The 22,692-nt window shown below is 32.4% G+C and overlaps 1 protein-coding gene across 1 annotated transcript in view; it reads right to left on the bottom strand.

Annotated features, from left to right (window-relative positions):
* The window catches only part of PCLO (piccolo presynaptic cytomatrix protein), a 398,423-nt gene that overhangs the window by 42,774 nt on the left and 332,957 nt on the right, over positions 1-22,692 (bottom strand). Inside the window, exons 20-22 of the mRNA XM_023226631.1 lie at positions 21,226-21,420; positions 4,662-4,803; positions 489-562 (exon numbers count right to left, since the gene is read on the bottom strand). Of these exons, the coding sequence (XP_023082399.1) occupies positions 489-562; positions 4,662-4,803; positions 21,226-21,420 (411 nt within the window). The remainder of the gene's footprint in view (positions 1-488; positions 563-4,661; positions 4,804-21,225; positions 21,421-22,692) is intronic.

Raw genomic sequence — 22,692 nt, 5'->3', positions numbered from 1 at the left:
CAAAATATGAAATTAAATTTGGTTTTTCTTTAGATGTTAGTTTAGCAGTGAATTTTTCTGTAAAATGATTTTTACACCATTAATTTCTTCTCAGCTTCATATATTTAAGAATTTCCATGGACTTAAATGAGGTTCCATGACTGATTTTCTATTTGCATGATATTTTAAACAAAATATATATTTTTAAGTTCAAGATTTCCCTCCCACCCTCGGAAAGTCTTCTGAGTCTTTTTTGTGTCATCCTTCTCATTCTTCTTTCTCTTTTAATTTTTTAGTACCCCAAGTTCCTTCAATGTTAAACATAAATGAGAAAACTGGGAAATTGTAAAGAAAGTCATTCTCATTTAATAGATAATGATGTCTTACTACCTATTGCTTTTGCCATTAGTATGTAACATTTATATTCATGTTAAAAGAAAAATAACTCAAACACTTATACTGTAGAATGTAGATTAGGCCAAAATCCAATATTGTAAATTTTTACTTACCTTCAGTGTCTGCTAGTCCTACTCCTACCCCTGGCTGTTTTACAGGCTCTTGTCCATTCTGTCCCATCTTCCCTCTGTTTAGGAATAAAATAAAATGATATATTCAGTTATGATCTCATGAATGCAAAGGAGGCTAAATTTGCATAAATTAAATAATATTGAAAGTAATGGCAAAAACTGCAATTACTTTTGCACCAACCAAATATTTTCGGACTTGTAATAATTATTTAAATGGCACAGACATACACAGTTAATTGCTCTATGTCATGATTTTAAAATGTGAACTTGTTTATTATTCCTATTCAAGCCAAATAATATACCTCAACATTCAGTAATTTTTATTTGTAGACTCATTTATCAAAAAATAAGACCATCATGACATTTCCAAATTTTGTTTTAGAATTTTTTATTTATTTCTAACTCAAAAATGAGAAGGGGCTTTATATTTTTATAAGTTGTACTGATGAGTTATTCTAGTTTTTTTTTTTTTGGTGAAAAGAGCAATATTGAAATAAATACTATATAAAAATTATATTTTAATAGACTATTTCTTATTTCATGTGTTTTTTTCCCTAACTCCTTCCTGTGTTTTCTGCTATGTTGAGCAGACTGGCTTTTGTAGTCAGGCTGCTTGGTCTCTGCTTCTGGCTTTGCTATTTCTTGCTATGTGTAATGTAAGGCAAAGTACCTGGTCAAGACTGTTTCTCCTTTTGTGATATAAAGATAATAATATTAGCTACATTTTGATTGTGAAAAAAATCACATGAAAAATGCATAAAAATGTTTAAAGAGTGCCTGAAAAATCATAAGCATTCAATAAATATAGCATATTAATAGGTAGGCATGCTCACAGCAGCCTTAGAATTCAGCTAAAATCTGCTAATCACTTTTAGTTTTCAGCTTCAAACTTTTTGGAAAGTCAACTAGATGAAGAATTCATGATACTTTGAGGATTGTAAGCTTAGAATGTTAATAATTTAACAGCTAAAGGACTGTAGGCCACTTCTTATTTCTTTGGCTACAGAAAAAGCTACACAGCACATGAAAAAGTTTGGAATTTGCCTTTATATATACTTAGATAAGGTGTTCTAAAAAGATGGAATAAAAACTTAAGTGTTATAGAAAGGTGCTTGAACAAAAGAGCATCTTGATACTGCACTTTGTAGGCAACACTTCTAGCATAGCAGGATTTACTAACAATGAATTACAACTTTCATAGGAAGTATTTGGTTTGCTGGACCTGCTGAAAATGTAACCATATTTATTTCTTAAGAATCCAATTATATCTTACTTGAAAACTGCTCTAAAGATCCTCTTATTCTACTTCAGAGAAGGTGCTGAAATGTGTCTGCACATAATAAAAGAGGAACACATGTAAATTCAGAAATTATTTTATCTCAAAAGCCATTACATTGTTCCATTATAATAATTCTAGGTTAAAGGTTTAAGTACAAATTTTTATTAAGTGTGTATGTGAGGGACCAAGTTCATGCAAATTAAGCAATTTCCAACATTTCTGTTTTACCGTATGTATGTTAAACCATGGTCTGCATGGTCAACATCTGCATACATATTTAAGCAATGCACAAAATTTTAGCGTATATAATTGCTTCATCAAGATTCAAGACAATTAATTAAAAAAAAAAAAAGAACTCTGCTCTATCTCTTAGCATTAGAGAGGAAAAAAAAGTTTAATAGCAGTAATCTTACTTTTATCAGTACATTACGCTGGTAGAGTGAGCCAAAACTTACCTTGTTACTGAACCAATTCTATTGAAAGTGAGGGTCTTTTTAGTATTGGTAATCTGGTAGATAAGAATACTAAAAAATTAATATTCTTGTACTATCCCAGACTTTTAAAAAGTAGTTACTATAAGTCTTAGTAATTGTAGCACAATTACATTTTGATAATTTTGGGGGTTGTTCTTGATTCTTAGACTTTATATGTTAAGGGTAATACCCAGCCAGTCTTTGCTTTCAATTAAAACTGATTTTAACATAGGTACTTAGCCAATATGTGTAGTAAGTACATTTTGAAGATTATACAAAAAACTTCCACAGGATTGTGAAGCTAAGGTAAGTGCAAAGGAAATGTAACTGTGGGTCATGTGAAGGATGTGGTTTCTCTGAATTCCCAATGACTACACTTTAGCTCAGAATATTGTTGCTATACAATTTATAATTTATATTTTTAAACAATCACTAGATATTTATTAAAAGCTTTTACTATCCCAAGCAATAATTTTATTAGATACAATGAGGGATAAAAAAGGACTGCCACATACTACTTCCTACACATATCCTATAGTGGTTTTCAAACGTAAATATTTGTTGTGCTCATATGGCAAAGCAAGAGTCTCCTAGACAGTTGTGCAAAGCTTTGATTTACAAGAGAAACAGAAAGTGGGAAAAACCAAAATTAGAATGTGGTGTATATATATAAAATACATAATCTACTTATTCTGCAGACATTCAGATATTGACAAAATAACATGTTTACTCTTTGGAAGTTATAACTTTACCATCAGTGTTAAATTATATATTTTGAAAGGTGCAGAAAAATTGGAAGGATAGCAAATTATGTGTGGTTTAAAACCTTTCTAAATTCACATGGCATTTATAGCTTAGGGAGAAATGTAATGAATTTGTAGAAATTATTTTCTGTCAAATTGGATCATCAGAAGTCAAAGACCAATGGGATTAGGTTCCTTTTAGGAAGAATTTCCAATAAGATACAACTGATTAAGTACAAATAACTGTTGAATCCATGGACTAAATCTCATAAAAGAAAAGAAAGCTAAGATGGGCAGGTGATACAATAATAATTTGCTTAATTTAAACTGAAAAAAATGTAGTTCAAAACAACAAAATGAACTCATTTTCACTGTAAAAATCCATTTTCCCTAATGCTTTGCTTTTATAAACTGAACCGTTATCAAAATATTACAATTGTTGTGGACATCAAAAGGAAAGATTTGTGAAAACCCTTATTTTAAAACAAAGAGAAATAGAAAATCCACCTGCTGAAAAGTCTTCACTTAGCATTGGAGACAATGAAAAAGACCCTTCGACAACCCAGCTCAGGGTTGGCAAGCTCTGCAAAGTGCCAGTTAGGAAGTATTTTAGATGGGCTATGTTCTAATGACTTCTGCCCTGTGGCACAAAAGCAGCATCAGGCAACACAGAGCTAATAAGAGTGGTTGTGTTCCAATACAACTTAGTTTATATTCACTGAAATTTAAATTTCCTATAATTTTCACGTGTCACAAAGTATCACATTTCTTTTGTTTTTTCCTACACATTCAAAAATGGAAACGCCATTTTTAGTTCACCGGCCTTAGAAAAACAGGTGGTAGACTGAATTTGCCCTGGCCTAAATCCTGGGACCTGGGTGGCCCAGTGGTATTTTCAAAATCCAGAAGACTAGTTAATGGGGAGGAGAAGGAAAGGTCAGGAAGTTTGGATTTTGTTATTGGAAGAGACATAATCTACATATTTATCTTAAATGCTACCAATATGATCAAAGTGATTCTAACACATTAAGTCTGCTAAAGTTTTGCATTTGATTTGCAAAATGACTTTTTTTTTGAGGTTTAACATTATGAATAATTCTTATTCCGAGAGTACCTAGTCACGGACCTATGCACTACTCTGTACTTGTTCTAGAAAGTACGGAAACACTTCAATGCCTTCAATCTTAATTATAGAAGGATTTATAGTTGAAAAGTCTGCATAATTATTCACTATGTCCTCTGTTTCAAATATGATATATGGATTCTTTGAATATGTTTAAATCTCTCCCGATTCAAGGTAAATTAATATATGTTTGTCTCAAATACCAGTAATGTTTGTATTTGATCATTATGTGATTAAAACATTACTGTACTCCTGCTGAACTTTATTCTCACATGGCTAAGTGATTAGCAGTTTTTACATCAAATAGAGATTGTATTGAATAAGTAGTTCTGGTAGTGACTAACATTTATCCTTAGAATTAACTGAATTATCCAATCTTTCTTGAACTATCTATCTTTACATAGGCATTAACAGTTCAAGTGTCTCAGGGACAATGACTCAGAATTGGATAATTGTCGTTATTTCCTGTTAACTGTTGAGAATGCCTTACTCATGATGCTGAGTAAGCTTTGTAGTAACAAAAAGAGACCCACTTACATCCTCGGAATAGGAAATAGATTAGTCTCCCCTGCAGTGCTGCTGCTTCCTTCACTGTCCACGCTATACCCACTGCCAAAGCTGCTGCCCGAGGAGCCGGTAGACACAGAGCTTTCTGCAGGCCGGTGATTGGGAGGCTTTGCTGCATGGTGTGGGAAGATTCAACACCACAGTCAATAAATGAAGCTGACATTGATCTACAAATGCATCATTATACATCTTCTTAATTTACATGTATAAAGAAACAGCTACTGAAGAATTACATTTTTCAACCTGCCTTTTCGTTTCCTTTACTGATAATGCACAGTGGCAACAATAAATTATTTTACTATTTTTGTTGGACATCAAGGCAAAACAATCACCTTTAGGGAAAAAAAAACATTTAATTTTTAGACCAAGTTAAGTAGTGTGTAACTATGCTACTATTATTATTTTTGTGGTTTCCTTTTACAGTATTGCAAAAATGATATGGTAAATAAAAAGCATTTTGGCTATTTCATAGAGAAAATAATTTAGAAAGATTTGGGTAGATAGAAATGGCAAGATAAAGAAAATTGCTTATTTTTTTTTCCTATTACTAGACAATAATCTGTTTTTCTCCTTAGAAGCAAAGATGCAAAATAGAATTTTAAGAAGTGATTGAAAATTCTGTTTGTTTTTATGTACCTTTGCCTGCTATCTCCAACAAGTTTTTAAAATTTAAAGATATTTGTTTCCCTTCAGGCATTTCCTAGTTTATCATCAAGACTTGTCTCAAGAATTTCCTAAGTTTGATATTTGAATATAAGAATCCATATTCCATAGAGACATTACAAATTTGTGCAATAAATTATGCAGTAGGGGTATAGTACTAATATTGTTGGCAGATTTGAGAAGAAATCTTGATGCAGAAAGAAGGAAGATAAGGCAAGTTTTTCCCTTATTTTGCTGGGGAGAAGTTTCTATAGTAAGTTTTTGAAATTGTTGATATTTGCCTTCTGCCAGAGAGACTGAACTTTTTGGTCACACAGGTCTGGTTTTGACTCCCAACCCACTCTTTAGCAACTCTACACCGCTTTTCTCATTTGGAAACAATGGAGTCAGGAACGCCTACCTCTACCTCGTAAAATGGTGGTTATGAGGAGTGAGATATGTAGGAGCCCAGTAACTTACTCTTTTTCCTCTTGTGATATTATTTGCCACATCCCCACTCTTCTCAAGGGCTTTACTATCAATAGCTGTTTCTTACTGTCTTTGAGCTTAAATAGTCTTTGAAAATGAATTTAACTCTATTCTCTTCTAAATCTAGATGTGTTCAAACCTACAATTCTTTTTTCTTCATAAATGCATCCCTATCCCATCAGAAGTTTATTAGCCAGTTGGATAGAGTTACACTAATGGGTGAACAGTTGATAATCATTTCATGGGTCCTAAGATATCTACATATTTCTTAGGGATATGTATAAAAACACAATGATTCTTAATCTGGTGGAATTTTAACCAATATAATAACTAAATGAAGTGAAACACATAAACATTGTGTGGGAAACCATTTGAGGACAGGAAATCCACCATCTGGATAGCTAGCATCAAGTCTTGCAAAGGATTTAACTTTTCCCCCATTTCTTCACTTTTTCAATTTCGGCAGTAGCAGGTTCTCTAAAGCTACAAGAAATTTTTATGTATATTCCAGTGGCAGTAGGATCGCTTCCCCAGAATATGAATCCCTTCCCCAGAATAGGGAATCCCTTCCCCAGAATAGGAACAAGAAAGAAATTTTTAATAGTTAGTCAGTTGTATTTCAGATGTGTATAATTTAGAAATGGCTATTTAGAAAAAGGTGTTCCTAACTTATAGACATCTGATATACAATTGACTAATTGAAATGAATGCTGTTAACAACCAGTCACCAATGAGTTACTAGTAACCCACAAGACTAGATTTGTGGAAACAGAATAGTTATGTTTCTGAATATTTAATTTATGTAGAAGAAACCCAGATGATGTAGTTAGTGTTAAAAAAAACTTCTTAAAGGAATAATTTTAAAAATGTAAAGGTAATATGAGTAGGATGTAAAATTATGGACATGTATAAAGTAGATTAAAATGCATAACCTACATAATAAGTCAGATTAGTTAATTGATTATAAACCAAAGAAAGCTGTCATACTTTTTGACTGGGATTCTATAATCCAATTCATAATTTTTAGTATGACACTGACTGGAAGACATTAATTTCATCAGCTGGAAAATCACAATTTACTATTTTCAAAGATAAACCTTAATTATTAGCCACTAATATTTAATCAATTTATATTTATTAAATTAAAATAATTTTAATTCAAGATCAACCTCACAATGAACAAAAATAGCTACATTATAAAAATGATTTATTATTTACATTTCAAAATAGTCCATCCTTTGTTTTATCAATTTTGGTTTTACCTGATGCAATTTTTAGTTCTATTCCTCTTCTTGGAAAGTTGAGAAATGTGTACAGAATATAAAATATCATAATAAGAAGAAAGAAACAAAGCTAGAAATAAATTTAAGAAGAGACAGTTTTTTTCCATCTTGCCAATCTCTTTGAATATAATTCTCATTTTGAAAGCCTGTGCAAGTGTTGTCAATATTTTAAATGCAAACAAATAACATTTTATAAGTTATATTAAAAAAGAAAACCAAATCCAGGGGACATTTACCTGTAATGGAACCAGTCTAACATCTCTGTGAAACACAATTACATCTAAGGTTCTGTCTACGGAAATTTTAGGCAGTTAGAAGTTAGGCGAATAATTCAAAAGAATCTAGATATTTGGAGTTATCATAACAAAACATCTGGTGCCGGGTTAAATTCTGTATTCTTAACCTGGTATCTAAGTGTAGTACAGAGATACATAGCCTCACATTTGGTTAGTTTCTGAAAAATGAATTAAATTAAAACACACGACAGATCTTTTATTCTTACTGGGCTATATCTACATTTCATAAAATGTGATAAAACAAAAAATGCAGAGGTTTTGATAAGCTGGTTCTAAGAATTCGTATTTTAATATCTTTCCCAGATACTTGAAACATGTATTTACTCATTTCTTTCTCTTGAAACTGACTTCAAAAATAAAGCATCAATTCTATTAAATTGAGCTAAATCTGCATAAAGGCAAACTTTTGTAACAAATAAAGTATATTTAGGATTTTATTATCTGAAGCTGGATCTTAGGTAATTTCAAGACATCTAATAATTTCAACCAAATTCTTTATTTTGCCTCTCAAAAGAGTTTTTATTGGTCTGCTCCTTTCCAAATATATCTCACATAATTCTTCAAACACTTTACTTGGAAGCCCTTTCAGCCCATTCACTCTGGCTCCCTTTGGTTTGGCTTCGTTCTTTCCAGCTTTACTAAGCCCTCCTTTATCCATCACTGTCTTGTGTCTAAATTAAAGTTATCTGTAAAGGCCTAGCTCAGAAATCACCTGCATTTTTCCTCATTTTCCCATTCAGAAGTGACCTGTCCTATGTCTGGACTCTTGTAGCACATACTCTGTCGTTATTGGAAGCAGAACCTATGTTTTCTCCTTGGTAACCTCCTTAAAAGCTTGTCCCCGAACCATGTTTGAACAACATTTAATGAATAAATAATAATAATAATACATTAATACTTTAACCAAACAATCAAAACATCTGAATGATTTAATAGATAATTTCACTTTTTAAATCAAGCTTTGTGTTTTATGCAAATCATAAATCTCTCATCAAGAGGCCGCTTGCTATGGAAGGATTTTTTTCTATGTTCTTTGTCAAAGAAACTTTAGGGAGTCATTTTTTTTTTTTTTAGCTTTTAAAATCAGAGGTAACTTTAATCTGTCATACTGTATAGAAAAAGGTGATCATTCAACTATATTTTTTAACCTCAATCTCCCAAAACACTGGTTTGATTGAAGGAAATATTTAATGAGAATACACTAAACATTGGAGATTATAAGCTTATGAATTTCAAAAAGGTCATAATAGATCACAAATATTACATATGTATTTAAAATGAAAGTGACAAAAGAAAATAATATGTATAGTAACATTCTGTGGGAGCCAGCACTACTACAGACTCTGGAACTTGTTCTGATCGCATGTTTATATGTAGATAGTTGGAGAGCTCTGGGTTATATTTAAGTGTAATAGATCTCTGTTTTTTTAACTTATTGAAGGAAACAATATTTTAAACACACTAAAACTAAGTATAATCGTCCATAATTTTATAATTTCAAAATCAACAATTTAGAAATATTCTATCACTGCTTTAATCTTCCAACTCTCTTAATTACAGTTTCAGAAATCATGGACCTACTATGTGTGAATGTATTATGCACCTGTGTATTACATATGAAAAAAGTTTACATAAATATTGAGAGGCTTTTCTTAGTAGTAAGATACATCTTTGGGGCCATTTTTTATGAATTACATTTTTGTGCCTACTTTCTTTTTGAAATCCTAAGTGTATTATCAAGTACCAAGTACAGGAAAGAGTGGATGCTATAAATATATGATGGAATCAGCTCACTCATAGAAAGGTCCTGTGACCTAAAAGAATAAATCTTAGAATGTTGAATCATTTTTGTAACTCAGTTATTAAGAGGGCATTTCAGGTAAACAAATGTTACTTTCTGTGATGCAATTCAATCTGTTTTAAATTATTCTTTGACCACTTTACTTTCTTTGGCTGTTAGATGGTTCGACATCGTTGTGTTTTATTACTCCATTGTGGCTAACCTTAATTAAATCAGTAGTGTCTCTTTGACTGCACATCTGTCTTCAATTAGTTTGCTCTGTTGGCTTTTCCTCCCTCTACCATACAGTAGTTAAATATGCAAAGCTATCACTGTACTTACCACATGATGGCAGCACTTTGCTCTGAGAGCACGGATCAAATTGCAGACTTCACTTTAACTACTTTTATATCACATCCAATTATCTGAAATTTAAAAGGCAAGGTCTCTGCCTGTCTCACTAAATTCCAAAAATTGAGTGTTTGGAATGTATATAGGTTGCTGTCTATGATGTTCCATTATTGGTCTTATATCTTTGGTCCAGCACAGAGCTATTTCCAAATATTCTGAGGAGTAATTTATTATGTAGGTTGCTTGTACCTTCCCAAATTACTTGGTTAATGCAGTAGTAAATATCTTCGTAGATACAGTCTCTAAAATTTTAAGATTAACTGAAATTAAAATAAATCAATCAACAATTTTGTTTATTCCAATAGTTTAATGATGGAACGGAAATAACTACCTAGCAGTTTTAGAAATCATGTATTTGGGAATTTTTACTCCCTTTAGCTAGCTTTAATTTTGCTAGCATTTACTTCAGGGATCTTTCTCCTCTCTCTTTCTTTGTTTCTCTCTGTCCATCCCTCTTTCCTTTCCTTCCTTCCTGCCTCCTCTCTCTGTCATCTACCTGTTGTTATTGCTATTACTGCTTTTGTTTTTGATATTTTTACTAAAGGGATTTTGCAGTTTTATCTCATATTTTAATTTTCTTTGAACGTGGACCTTAAAATTTCAGGTTTTAAGTGTCAGTGTGACCAGAATTATTTGGAATATTTTCCCTTGAATTATGTACAGTCACACTTTCTGTATGTTTTCTATTATAGTCCAGGGGTTCTAATTTAAGAAGAGATATTGCATCTTAAAAGTAATTTAGAAGTTTAATTTTTTTTCCAAATCTACTTCAGTATAATTACTATCTATTTGGGAAAATCTTAAGCAAATTGGACACTAGAAAAATGGGCTAGGTAGCTTCAACATAGCTATTTGTAGTTTTCACACACCACCAAATTGTAAGTTTTCACAAATACAGGTGTTCAAACTCTGATATCTCTGTCAGTCATTTGTAAGTCATTAGGTATGGAAGTTAAAGGAAGGATGTCATTGAAAATTTCTTTTTTAAATGACATATTATTAAATGACTATTATATCAGTCATTACAGGTATATTTTATATGTATATATAAACAATATATCTATTATAAAGGTATTACAAGTCATGAGAAATGGAATGTTGCAGTCTTTTTTCTTATAAAAATAAAAATATTTCTCTTAAGATATTTCATATTCATGTAGTGGCTCCTTTTAGAGGAGAAGATGAAGACATGTTGCCTCCATTTGCTGTGTTCCAGAAAGATGGCAAAGCTCTTATATTCACAGTTTTCTCTCTCCATACACATTGGCCTTATGACTGAATTCTTAATGACATTTTAGTGAACAATTTAGTTTGTTTATAATGATTCATTATAGATAATAAGATCAATGATCACTTCAGGAAACAAAAGTAATCATATAAAACAATGTAACAAATGAAAGTGAAGTTAGCTTAACTAATAACATGGCATAGAGGAATTTTTTCTTACGTAAAAAAGTACATGCTGGCTCTGTATACTATAATCCTTGCTTTTAAAAGGAAATCATAATGTTGCCTTTTAAGTAGGTCTTCCTTTTTTGAGGTGTTTTTAGTTTAGAAGTGATTTTGGAAAAAACCACTTAAAATATAGTTTATATGAGAATTAACATTTTATAGTAAATAATGAAAGAAAGTTTGACTTAGACATTATCATATATGAAAATTAAGAAAGTAAATTCATTTTGTCTTTTAATAAATTTAGGCCGTAATTCCAGTTATGTTCAAATAAATAGAATGAAAAAAGAATGTATCCAGTGCCGAGTTCTGCTTTGGTGCTAAAAAATGCAAATACAATAATGATCTTTATCTTCAAAAGATTAATAGCATGGCGGATCATATGTGAAAGAAAAAACATTCAATTTTGAGGTACATCAAATTTTCATGGGCAATTTTTAATTTTTTAATCTTCCTTTTATTCTCTTTTGAAGCAGAGGCATTTTCTTTCTTGCTGTTTGTTTGCACTACACTTGCATTAGGCTGTCAGGCAGGTATTTCCAACTGACAATTGGAGGAAAAAAAAAAAAAAAAGCTCAAGCAGGAATAAAGACTACTGTAAAACATGCAGGTTTGTTTGAGTAAAAAGTCATTCTAAAAATAGTCATTTTGTAAAACGTTCTTACATAATCCTGAAACTGTGAGAACTTACATCATGTCTGCTTAGCTAACAAGAATGCTGTCCTTAAATCGAATCCAAACATTTTGAAAATTCATTAAATTCTGCCCAAATGAAAAAGGTTGAGCACATTTCCAGTTTGTTTTCATACTGTTCCAATTTGGTCAATGGCCACGAAGTAAAGAGGAAGTTTGGACAGTTATTTGATAAATGCATGTCTGGTCTCATGAGACCTAACCTCTCTAGTTAATGTCATTAATCTTTCTCCAAATAGATTATATTAATGATCTATTAATCTCTAACAATCATTTCATTAATCTTTCTCCAAATAGATCCTTAAAAAATACTTTGTCTACATATAGATGGTTATATTGCAGTGGACTGTGCAGATTATGACAGAACCAGAGGCAGAACAAATAAATTATAATTAATTCTATTTTCCAGATTTTTTAAACATGATGATGTTTGGTTGCACATAAATGTAAATCAATGACCGATTGCATTTTTATTTTTCCATCTCAGTTGAAGATAGACAAAACTCACTTTTCTTACTCTTCATAATTTTTTCCAGATATCTTTAAATTGATTATTCAATAAATATTACTAGCATAGAGATTCATGAAGACAGTAATTTTTGTCTATTTTGTTTGCTGTAGTATCACCAACACCTTGAAGAGATTCTGTGATATTATTTGCACTAAAAATAATATCAGCAAATGTATGTAAAAATGATGACCTAGTAAAAGTAATTCAGATCATATTTTTCATAAATGATAAACACGTTTGCAAATATCCTTTTAGCATTAAATACTTTGAAACTCACCAAATTATATACTTATAATTAAGGATCAAGTATTTGGTAAGAAACTTTCCATTTTTCCTCAAATTTGAATGAAAGTGATCATCTTCAGTGTTTCTGTTGTTATGCCAATACAATTAATTACCACTATATGGGATCAGTAATGTAGATAAGGGAAGATAAAATCAATTGATAATTTATGAACAACTGTTTTTCTATAAATGTTACTTTCAAGATAAGAACAAAAAATTTTATTCTATCTTTATAACACTTCTGTCACTCTACTTTAGCTTGGAAGCGGCTTGATTAAAGCTGATAGGCAACTTACCAAATTTCAAAAGGAAAAAGTAATAATTATGAATGTATAAATATAATCTATATCATTCCCAATAAATTAAAAAAATTTCTATATAAATTAAAAATGTCATTTGTCAATCTTAATAATTATAAATTAACATCAAATGAGAAAGGAAAGAAGGGGTTCTGAAATGCAATAGGAGAGATATATAAGATATAGAAAATTTAGAGACAAACATGATAAACATGTTTTGGAAGAAGTCCTTGGTTATTCAGTCTTTGACTATTGTAAAAATTATGATTGTGCATAAGTCTAAGTCAGTGGCTTTTAAATATTTTTAAGCTTAAATATATTTAAACACTTTAATATAATTTAATTTATAATAATTTATAAATTATAATTTAATATAGTTAAATATTTAAGCTGGACAACAAGCTTAAATATTTTGATCTTATCTTAGAACTTATTGAATAATCCAAAGAACTTTGTTTTATGTAGGTTATATGTACTGATATTTATCATATTCAAAGTAAATAAAACATTAAAACAAAAAATAGTCAAGCACATATTCCATTAGTCATCAAAGCAATGATATTATGACACCTTATGTAGCTGCTGGAAAACTCCACTGTACACTTGAGAAAAAAATGAGAGCAAAAAAGCAAATAATATGTTAATCTTAAGAATATTTTGACCTTGCAGACCCCTGAAAGGGTTTCTGGGACACCCCCGCTCCCACCAGGAATCAGTGGACACACTGTGAGAATTACTGGTCAAGACCCACACTCATGGAAATGAAGTACTGTCCAAAATGAGAAGAAACTGATTAGCATCAGTTTCTTTGACAGTCATTGTAACAATTACATATGTCAAGATCATTTTATCATGCTATTTAAATTTTGTGTTTTGTACTGAAAAAATATCAAGTTTTCAGCTTTCTTGAAAAGATTCATTATTGACATTAGCATTCATTTTAATGGTCTCTAATCTTCTTAGGAACTTGTTTCACTCAGAATTTCACAACTCTAGAAATATATGGCATGAATTAAAAATATATTATATCATAAAAACTTGCCTGTTCTATCTTTGGTTAAAAACAAACAAAACAAGAAAATAACTATTTTATGGTGCACAGAAACCCAGAGTAAATAATGATAATTGGCAGGCATAAAATAATGCAAATTCTTCCGTAAAGAGGTTTTCTGTTCATAAAGTCTCTTTAATGTTTTTGTACATTAATAATAGTTGGATGGAAGCAAAATGGTGATTCAACAGTTATTGACTTTATTAAATGTCACTGGCAATGAGGATGCTTTAAAACAAAAACTACATAATAGGCCTATATAGAAAGACATTTGAATTAGGTAGTTGTAAAAATATGTTTTCTATATTTCGCTATATTCCAAGTTCTTTTTATAAAAAGAATCAGATAAAAATACAGTGTGATCTATAGAACTTGAAATACATGCTTTTGAATTTGAAATGTTTTAAAGAGGAAAAGTGAATTTTGCTATGTTCTTTTTAAGAACAATACGGTAGAAATTATATTTCACTATCTTTCTTACACATTTGGAAATAGAAACCTGTGATCCTGACTTTTACCAAGCATTTCTTCTGAAAAATTTTTCTGGCTTGTTTGAGTTGTGGTAGTAGGTTGGTGCAAAAGTGACTGCGGGTTTTGCCATTACTTTCAATGGTAAAAACCACAATTACTTTTTGCACCAACCTAATATTATTTTGATTAATCTGTTCAAATTATAATTAACAAATTGCATTTTTCAGTGTCTAAAACACATTAAAATATAAAATGGTGGCTATATCTACGTCATTCCTGTTCAAACATCTACCAAACTGAACACCCCAATCAAAATTTTGTATTTCTGATATAATTTGGTTTCATTTGAAAATCCATGTGTTTTTGGCTTTTTAATGATTCCTTATATATTAACATGTACATCACAGTAACAAAAAAGAAAAATAATGTTTTCATGGTCTTGTTCAGTATACATGAAGATTCCTTTCATCTTACCCCATACCCACGTTTCTTCCCCCAGATCATGTTGCACAATGGAGAATGGGTGAAATATTATGGTTTACATAATGTATGTAATACATGTGGATGAAAAGTGGAAAAATAACCAAGCATTTCATGGATAGTTAGATATCTGGATTTGGGGACTATTATTAAGTTGACAATTAGTGTCTTTGGCATTCCTCCACCTCTCCTTGGGCAGCATATCCCTGGTTCCATGATCCTCCTATCCAAGTGAGAAAGTTGCCTGCCCCGTGCTCTTATTGTACTCTGACTGCCCCCCACTGTGTCTCCACTGGCATTCTCATTTCCCTCCCCCATCAGCATTTACTTGCCTGTCTTATTTCCACAGGTCCTGCTTGCTGGTGGTAATCTGATCAACTAACTTTTTGAAAATAATTGCATTATAAAAACTAGGATTTATGGATATTATTTTTAAAGACATGTCATAAATAATATTTAAGAAATCTCAGTATGGTAAAATTTAGGCCTTTCTTTTCTTCTTAGATCATGTATTAGTAGTCCCATCCTCATTATTTAGGCGCATAGCTAGACCATATGACTAAGGCATAACAATTTTGAAGCCAAGTTTGGTGTTTAGATGGGCCAGTTGGTCTTACTTTTCATGTCAGATGAAATGAACATATAAATCCCCATTGTGGACCAGACCAAAGTATGCAGATGGCTCTGTGCAGATCCATGGCTACTACTGGAAAAGAACAGAAGTACCCATTGATGGTAGGCCAGTGAATTCATCTTCAGGAATGAAGGTCCATAAACAAGAGATAGTGTGATATGGTCAGAGTTCTACATTTACTGTCTGATTCTGTATGTATGGCAGAGGTATTTCTAGCAATAAATTTAAATGAGTATAGAAATATTTGAAAATGCATAGTCAATCATTCCAAGAAAATGTAGAATCTCTCAAAACCAAAATTTTAGAAGAGCATTTTGATTTTCACAGACAACGAAATGAAATTCTTATCACCAGATAAACAGGTATAGAACTCTGAAAGCTGAAATTGTCCAAATTGATTCTCTTAGATTTTGTTGGATGTTTGCTATGCGCATGTCATTACAGTTTGAATTTTCTTTTTGTATGAAACTGCTCAAGGTTTAAACATTTTTTTTTTGCACAAACACATGGAAATGAGGAATGTAAAATTTGTTTTTATTAATCTTGTACATACAATGTTAAAGAAGACTTCACCTCCAAATGAAACTGATTTCTCTTATGCTTTTTCCTTTATTTTTCTTATGGACCTGTCCTTTACAGAAACAGGGAAGGCTAAAATCCTTCTGACCAGAAGTAATCATCTACTTCTGGTCAAAAGAAAATGGGGTGCTAATTAGCTACTATCATTTGTAACCAACAATTCCCTCCACTCCCAGTCCCACCCGCTCCCGAACCCATCCACCCACTACCACTTGCCCGAGGCAGAAGCTCCCACAGTGATGGCTTAGTAAGAGTTCACCAAGGCAACGCATGGATATGAAACTCTTCTTTGACAGGTGCCGCAAATGAGCTTTATTGAAAGTGGAGTTTCCAGTAGTGGTCTGTGGAAGTAGCATCAGGCTTTTCTCCTACAATCTGGCCACATCAAGGAACTCGAAATCATATTTCCTTGCATGACTTATCTAATGATTTATCTTCTCACCTAATCTCTCCAACCTGTCCCAATGGCTCTTGTTTTATTAACCGGGGTAGAGGGATGTTTCTCCTCATCCTGTATTGCCTATTTCTAAATTTAAAACTCATACCTAAAATCTTAGTATCAAACAAAAATAGCTCAGGTTTTCCCAACTGTACTTAAATTTAATATATTGGGTTTCAACTAAATAAATCTTCAAGGTTTTAGGAATGCTTCAACTTGTTTTGGTCTTGATATAGTTTTCAAACAAACCAACAAATAAAAAATCTTCTGAAATAGCAAGGCTTGTGTTCAACCAAACTAGCTAGCATGGGGAAAACAACAACAACAACAACCGAAAAAATTTCCAGAGGTTTTTTAACTACGGAGAGTTGTTTAGGCATCAGGATGGTTTTGCACAATCTGTCTATACTTTCCCATCAGGTGTTTTAGTATGAAACTAAACCCCAGAGGGAAAGAAAAAATTGCTTTTGACTTACTCCATAATTCTTGTTTGACCCGTATTTTATGCTAGCTCAAGCAGAAATCTGCTGAGAAGCTTACAAAAAATCTTTGAAAAGCTCTTTAGGGACAATTTTGTCACTCTTGATAGAAATGCCTACAGATGGACCCACAGCCTTTTCTAATGGAGTCACAAACATTGCCTAATGCCTCACTGGGCTTGCACAGTGGGAAGGCTTCCTTTTGCTGGGTTAAATCAACAACCTTTAGAAAGGAGGACCATGTAGATAGAGAGTATTAATTGAATTCCGCCATCATTTCTAGCTACCGCTATCATTTCTAGCTACCGCTAATCATTTGTAAGAACTTGAGAGAGAAGTCATAAATAAGTAAGTGACTGTTCTTATTAAAATTAGGAGACTTTGATTTTAAAGGAGACAATGTATTCAAAAATTGTAACTCGAAAAGTCACAAGACAATGTTATATTTGTCAGTTCAGAAAATTTCTAGCTGTGTGTTCTTATACCAGCCAGCCTACCCCTCTGACTCTCTGATTGCTCACCCATAAAAAAACAAGTATAAGAATATTGAAATGACTATCTCATCCACTTAATGTGATAAGATGAGAAATGGATGACAAAAAGCTCTGTACAACATGAAGAACTATTCAAATGCAGAGTATTATTTTCAGAATGCAGATGGGATTATATGAACTCCATTGTGAGGTTTGAAATGGGACACTTTTATCCCAACACTTACGATTATTATTAATACTTCTGCAGTTAGTGAACAGGAACTTGCAGGTTCTTTTCATATGTTTATATCTCTGCCTAGTTTTTCTCTCTGCACTTTAAAGAAATTATATTGCCTTTTATATAAATTTAACACTACAGTATGTTTGCTGTGAAGTGTCTGGAAATATATATGGATCAATTATATTGGTACATTTAGAATAGCAGAAAAATTATACTTTAGAAAATAAGGCTTTTTATTTATCATCTATTAGAACAAAATTAAACATGAAAGCATGCTGTGTTATCTAGTTTTCCTTTTGATTATGATTTTAATAAAGAGTGACTTCTAAGTCAATCATAAGACTAAATGTATGAGAATATCTATTAGAGCACTATTCAAAAAAAGGGATTAAAGCACTTTAATATAAATTTTAAGGGCTACGTCTAGGAAGAAAATCATATAAAATGTTATGTAGAAACACTTAAGTCACAATAATTAAAAATAAAGTGTGAAATAAGGTAAGTGTTTGATTACTGTGGCATTTATATTTAAAAGAATATTTCAAGTAAGAACGTGAATAACATGAAGAAATCAAGTGAACTTATTTGATGGAAGAAAAGGTGAGAGGTGGAATTTTAAAAACGAAAGTTTTAGTAAGGCTAACAAGAAAAAAGAAATTGTGCTTTGGTGATAATCTATAAACTAGGCTGAGTAACACATATTCAGAATTATTCTAATGTTTAAGCTGATTGTTTCCTTAATTATCTAATTTAAAAAACACCTCAGTGGTTTACCACTGTAATGCGACATATGTCTTACATTGCCACCACATATATAATTATTTGAGAGAAGGACATGTGAAATGTTTTTAATTTTATGAGAATAAAAAGAATGCAACAGGAAAGTATAAGGCTTGATTTTAATTTTGTGCCAAATATAGACTCATAAAATCAAATATTTTAGGGCTGAGACGTACTCAAGGGGACAAATACTACTATCCTATTTTTTAAAAAAATTATTTTAATATGTGCTTTTGAATTAAATTTGAAGGTAATTGTATCATCACCCTAGCTTCATTCCTTGTCACTGGTGGTGGCACTCTTTCTTGGGGGAAAATTCTAGAAATGTTGGGGTTAGGTTACAGATGGGTGTACATGTGCTTTCCTTTCTGAACACAGCTATGAGTTCAAGGTTAGCCACTTCTCCAAAGCAATGGAATTTACCTTCCTCTATCCAGGAACCTGAGAAGATTGCAAAGTAGATCAGACGTGGGAGAGAGAAATAGCAGAAGTGTTGCCTAGGGTAGCCCAATCCCATTATTTATTTACATTTTAATGTCATCTCTGATGCTTTTATTTGGTGACAATTTTCCATCTATCTTATAGTGTTTCCAAGATGGAACTTTGTCCTGCTCTCAAATGTCCAATCATTACAGCTGTCACTAGCAATGAAACAGTAATTAAAATCTACTGCAACGAAATCAAATGAGAAAACAAAACTGACACATTCATTTTAAGCTGCATCATATAACAATGGCTCAGAACCCAGTAGTTTATGAATGAAATAAAGATACTTTATTTATTACACAGGCACTTGGAGATTCACATGCCCAACACATCTGATACACTTAACAACTATGGAAAAACGAGTGGAAAATGTTTGTAGGATCAAGAGAGAACTTTCACCATGTAAAGGTAAATGAGTGCATTAACAATTTTTCCTTTACTTTCCTCTAAGAATTTTCAAAATCCACTAAATTTTTAAAAGTTACACTTGAAATAATAGGCAACAAAAACTGATCCACATTCCAACTGGTAGGCTAACTTGAACTGTGAGCAATTTAAACTTTTATCACAATGAAACATATTTATATAGTCATGCTTGAACAGATTAGGTTAGTAGCATGCATTCCATTCTGCAATATGAATATTGTTAATCTATTTCCCAACAAAAGTCAAAAGATGCCCAGTGCATAGAAAAATACAAATCACTGTAGTCAATGTATTACGGGACTGGTCCTGGGACTTACATGGTGATGATGAAGTCCTGAAATGCCATGCCCACAAAAGCACATTAAAAAGTGGATAAACATATTTTATCAGACAATCTCTAAAAATTAAAGAGGAGAGCTTTAAATTTGGGGGATGTTCTTGCTGTGTGCTTTGAACAGGGCCTTTCTGCTCACCTCCTTCTGGCTTGACTGGTCCATCAGACATCACCTTCCTGAGGGCTAGCTGGCTTTGGTCTTGGTTGCCATTGGCTGGTGGAGGCAGATTATCAGACTGAGTTCTTTGAATGGGGAGGACTCCTGCTATGCTGTGTCTGTGCTGCTTCCTGGCATGATTAGACTGACCGCTTTTATGTGCTGCTGTGGCAGTGTGGGTGAAATGGAAACCCAGAGTATGTATCCTCAGATGGAACCAGCTTAAATGTTATTCATGCAAACAGAAGTGCTCTTTTGCTCTATTTAAATAAGTTGTGTTTTCAAATGCCGAAATGACACCACATGCACAGCACTATAGGGGTTTAAAACTGGCTGTTTCTTTGGAAATGATGAGTAGGGAGATGGAGAGAACAACGATCTATCTCCATTGCCTGGCTAATTAATGCCTTTTAGAAGTAACAGGGCACCTACGTTTGTGAAATATTTGCACTTATTTTTATATAATTATATCAGTTGACTAAATTTTCACAAATGAAATGAAAATACAGCAGTTAAGATAGGTCAACTGTTATACTTTGATTGACTTATAGCTACCAGACATAGTACATTTTGATTTCCAATGGTTAGAAAAAAAATCTGTAAAATCTGTCATTGCATACAAAGTGTGATCCAACAGAATGGACCCAATTGTGCTCCTCAATGAGGTTGCATTGCCTCATGACATATGCTTATACGTATATTAATTTAACGTAGTTTTTTGAGAATATAAGAAATAAGATTTTCTTCACAGATTTTTCAAGACTACAAATTTTTGCACATGGAAAGTCACCATATTTCCCAAGCATAATTTATTAGTGTTTTAAAGCACTGTCTTGAAATGGCTTTTCCTCGAAGGTTCTAGAAGTTGACTGTTGGTTGCATTATCTTCTGCCTAGACTTTTTGAGTGTTTTCAGACACAAAAATCTAATTGCGAATCTGCTCCAAACACTTATGTGTGTGCACTTTTAAATTTTTTGGTATAAGGTCTGAAAAACCGGCAGCCACTTGTGCTTATAATTTCTGCATTCTAAAAGATATTTAAGCGCAAACAAAAAGGACACACAACATTGCTTTGCCTCCAAACATCACAGACACTGTATCAAATGCTATGAGCCAGGTTGGATGGATGGTGTAAACAAAGGAGAAACAGCCAGTTTTATTTCAGTCTATGTAAATAAAAAAAATCTAAATAAGAAAGAGCATATTAATGTATTGATATCGTTCTTACACAGACGAAGGGACAGAGAACAGGGTGAGCAGAGGATGTTGAAAACTGAAAGCAAACAGGAAAAGACAGCAGGAAAGAAAGGCAACAGATGAACATGAAGCTGCCATGCTGAGGAATTTATTTGCGTCTTTTACTTGGTTGAATGCGGAGTTGTTGCACGGCAGCTTCGGCAGCAGCTATGGCAGCCCCTGCATCTTCCAGGTGGGTCTGAGTGACGCTGGTTTTGCTTTGACTGCGAGATGGTCCATGAGAACGGAGATGGCCTTCTGATGATGATTTTGAGCTACCAGGACTACTATGGGATTTCTCAATGGTGGGAACCTGCATGTCTGGTCACAAAAGGGTAAAACATGAGTTAAAGTTGTTCCAGCACTCCTCCTGTCAAGCTTAGTCTGCACATAATTTGAAACTGTCTAAAATTTATGTTAATTCTGGGTCTCATATGATTCATTTATGCAACTGGTCATCATAGAGAACTGTGATTAAACATCTGGGAAACAATTTGGGGGAGGAAAGGCAAAAGGATGATAGCAATGAGAAGAGATAACTTTGAAAAAAGAAATACATTCTGACTAGCTTCTAGTAATAAATATGTTAACTTCTAGTTTCACCAAGCACCTCTGCTAATTCCAGTAGAGGTCAGGTAGGAGACGGTACACAGGAGGAGTTTTAAGTAAAAACAGGATGAAGGATGTGAGTCACTAGGACATATTAAATGTGGAGATGGTAGAATCATGCCTCAAACTATTGTAGAGAATGTATGGATCACATATTTTCTAAGGCAGTCATAGAGAGAGCTCTTTATACTAATGATCTTGCAGAATGTTAAGCAAGATAAGAGTTGAGATGGCTAAGTAGAACCCATAAATGGTCTATAAAACTCATTAATAAATTATCTACAGCACTCGTAGTCAGTGGTTTATGACACCAACTCAGTGGCCTACTGGACATGGACTCACTTTCTCATCTCCTAGAACACTTGCATTTATGATTCAGAGAATCTCATGTACAAAGAACCACTTTTCAATTTGATGGACTTTCCTAGAAAAGGTGACAAGGAAGTAATACTCAAGTCCAATATAAAAATTATATTTAATATTTATAAATAGTTCAGTATATGTAGGTAAGGTACCACATGTTTTATCCCACAGAGGCAGTAACTCAGTTTATGATGAGGATTAATGTTGTGTTGTAGGACAGCTGGTAATGAACCTCTCAAAGGAAAAGCTCATTTGAATGAGAGTGGTGTGCATATTTGCATATTGTCAAACCCAATGTATGGCACTGTTATTTAAAAAATAATAATAATTATTAAAAAATTAGCTTGAGTTCAACATTTAGGAAAGACTTAAGTTCAGCATACCAATTGTTCTGATGATAAAGGAAAATATTCTTTGTATGATAAATAAAAAGTAGCATGCAAAATTATCTTTATTGGGTAAGACAATATTTATGGACAACTAGAGATTCAATAAGTAGAAGGATTATACCTTAATGGTAATAATGATTATGTCTAGTCAATGAACCAGTAGGAATTTTTATATTACCTTTATGAAATATGCAAATGCATTTTCTGAAATCATGTTATCATGGATTTTGAG

Source organism: Piliocolobus tephrosceles, chromosome 8 (assembly GCF_002776525.5).
Source record: "Piliocolobus tephrosceles isolate RC106 chromosome 8, ASM277652v3, whole genome shotgun sequence".
In the NCBI taxonomy this organism is placed as follows: Eukaryota; Metazoa; Chordata; class Mammalia; order Primates; family Cercopithecidae; genus Piliocolobus; species Piliocolobus tephrosceles.
Note: the sequence above shows the minus strand (reverse complement) of the source record. Positions and strands in the feature narration are given on the sequence as shown.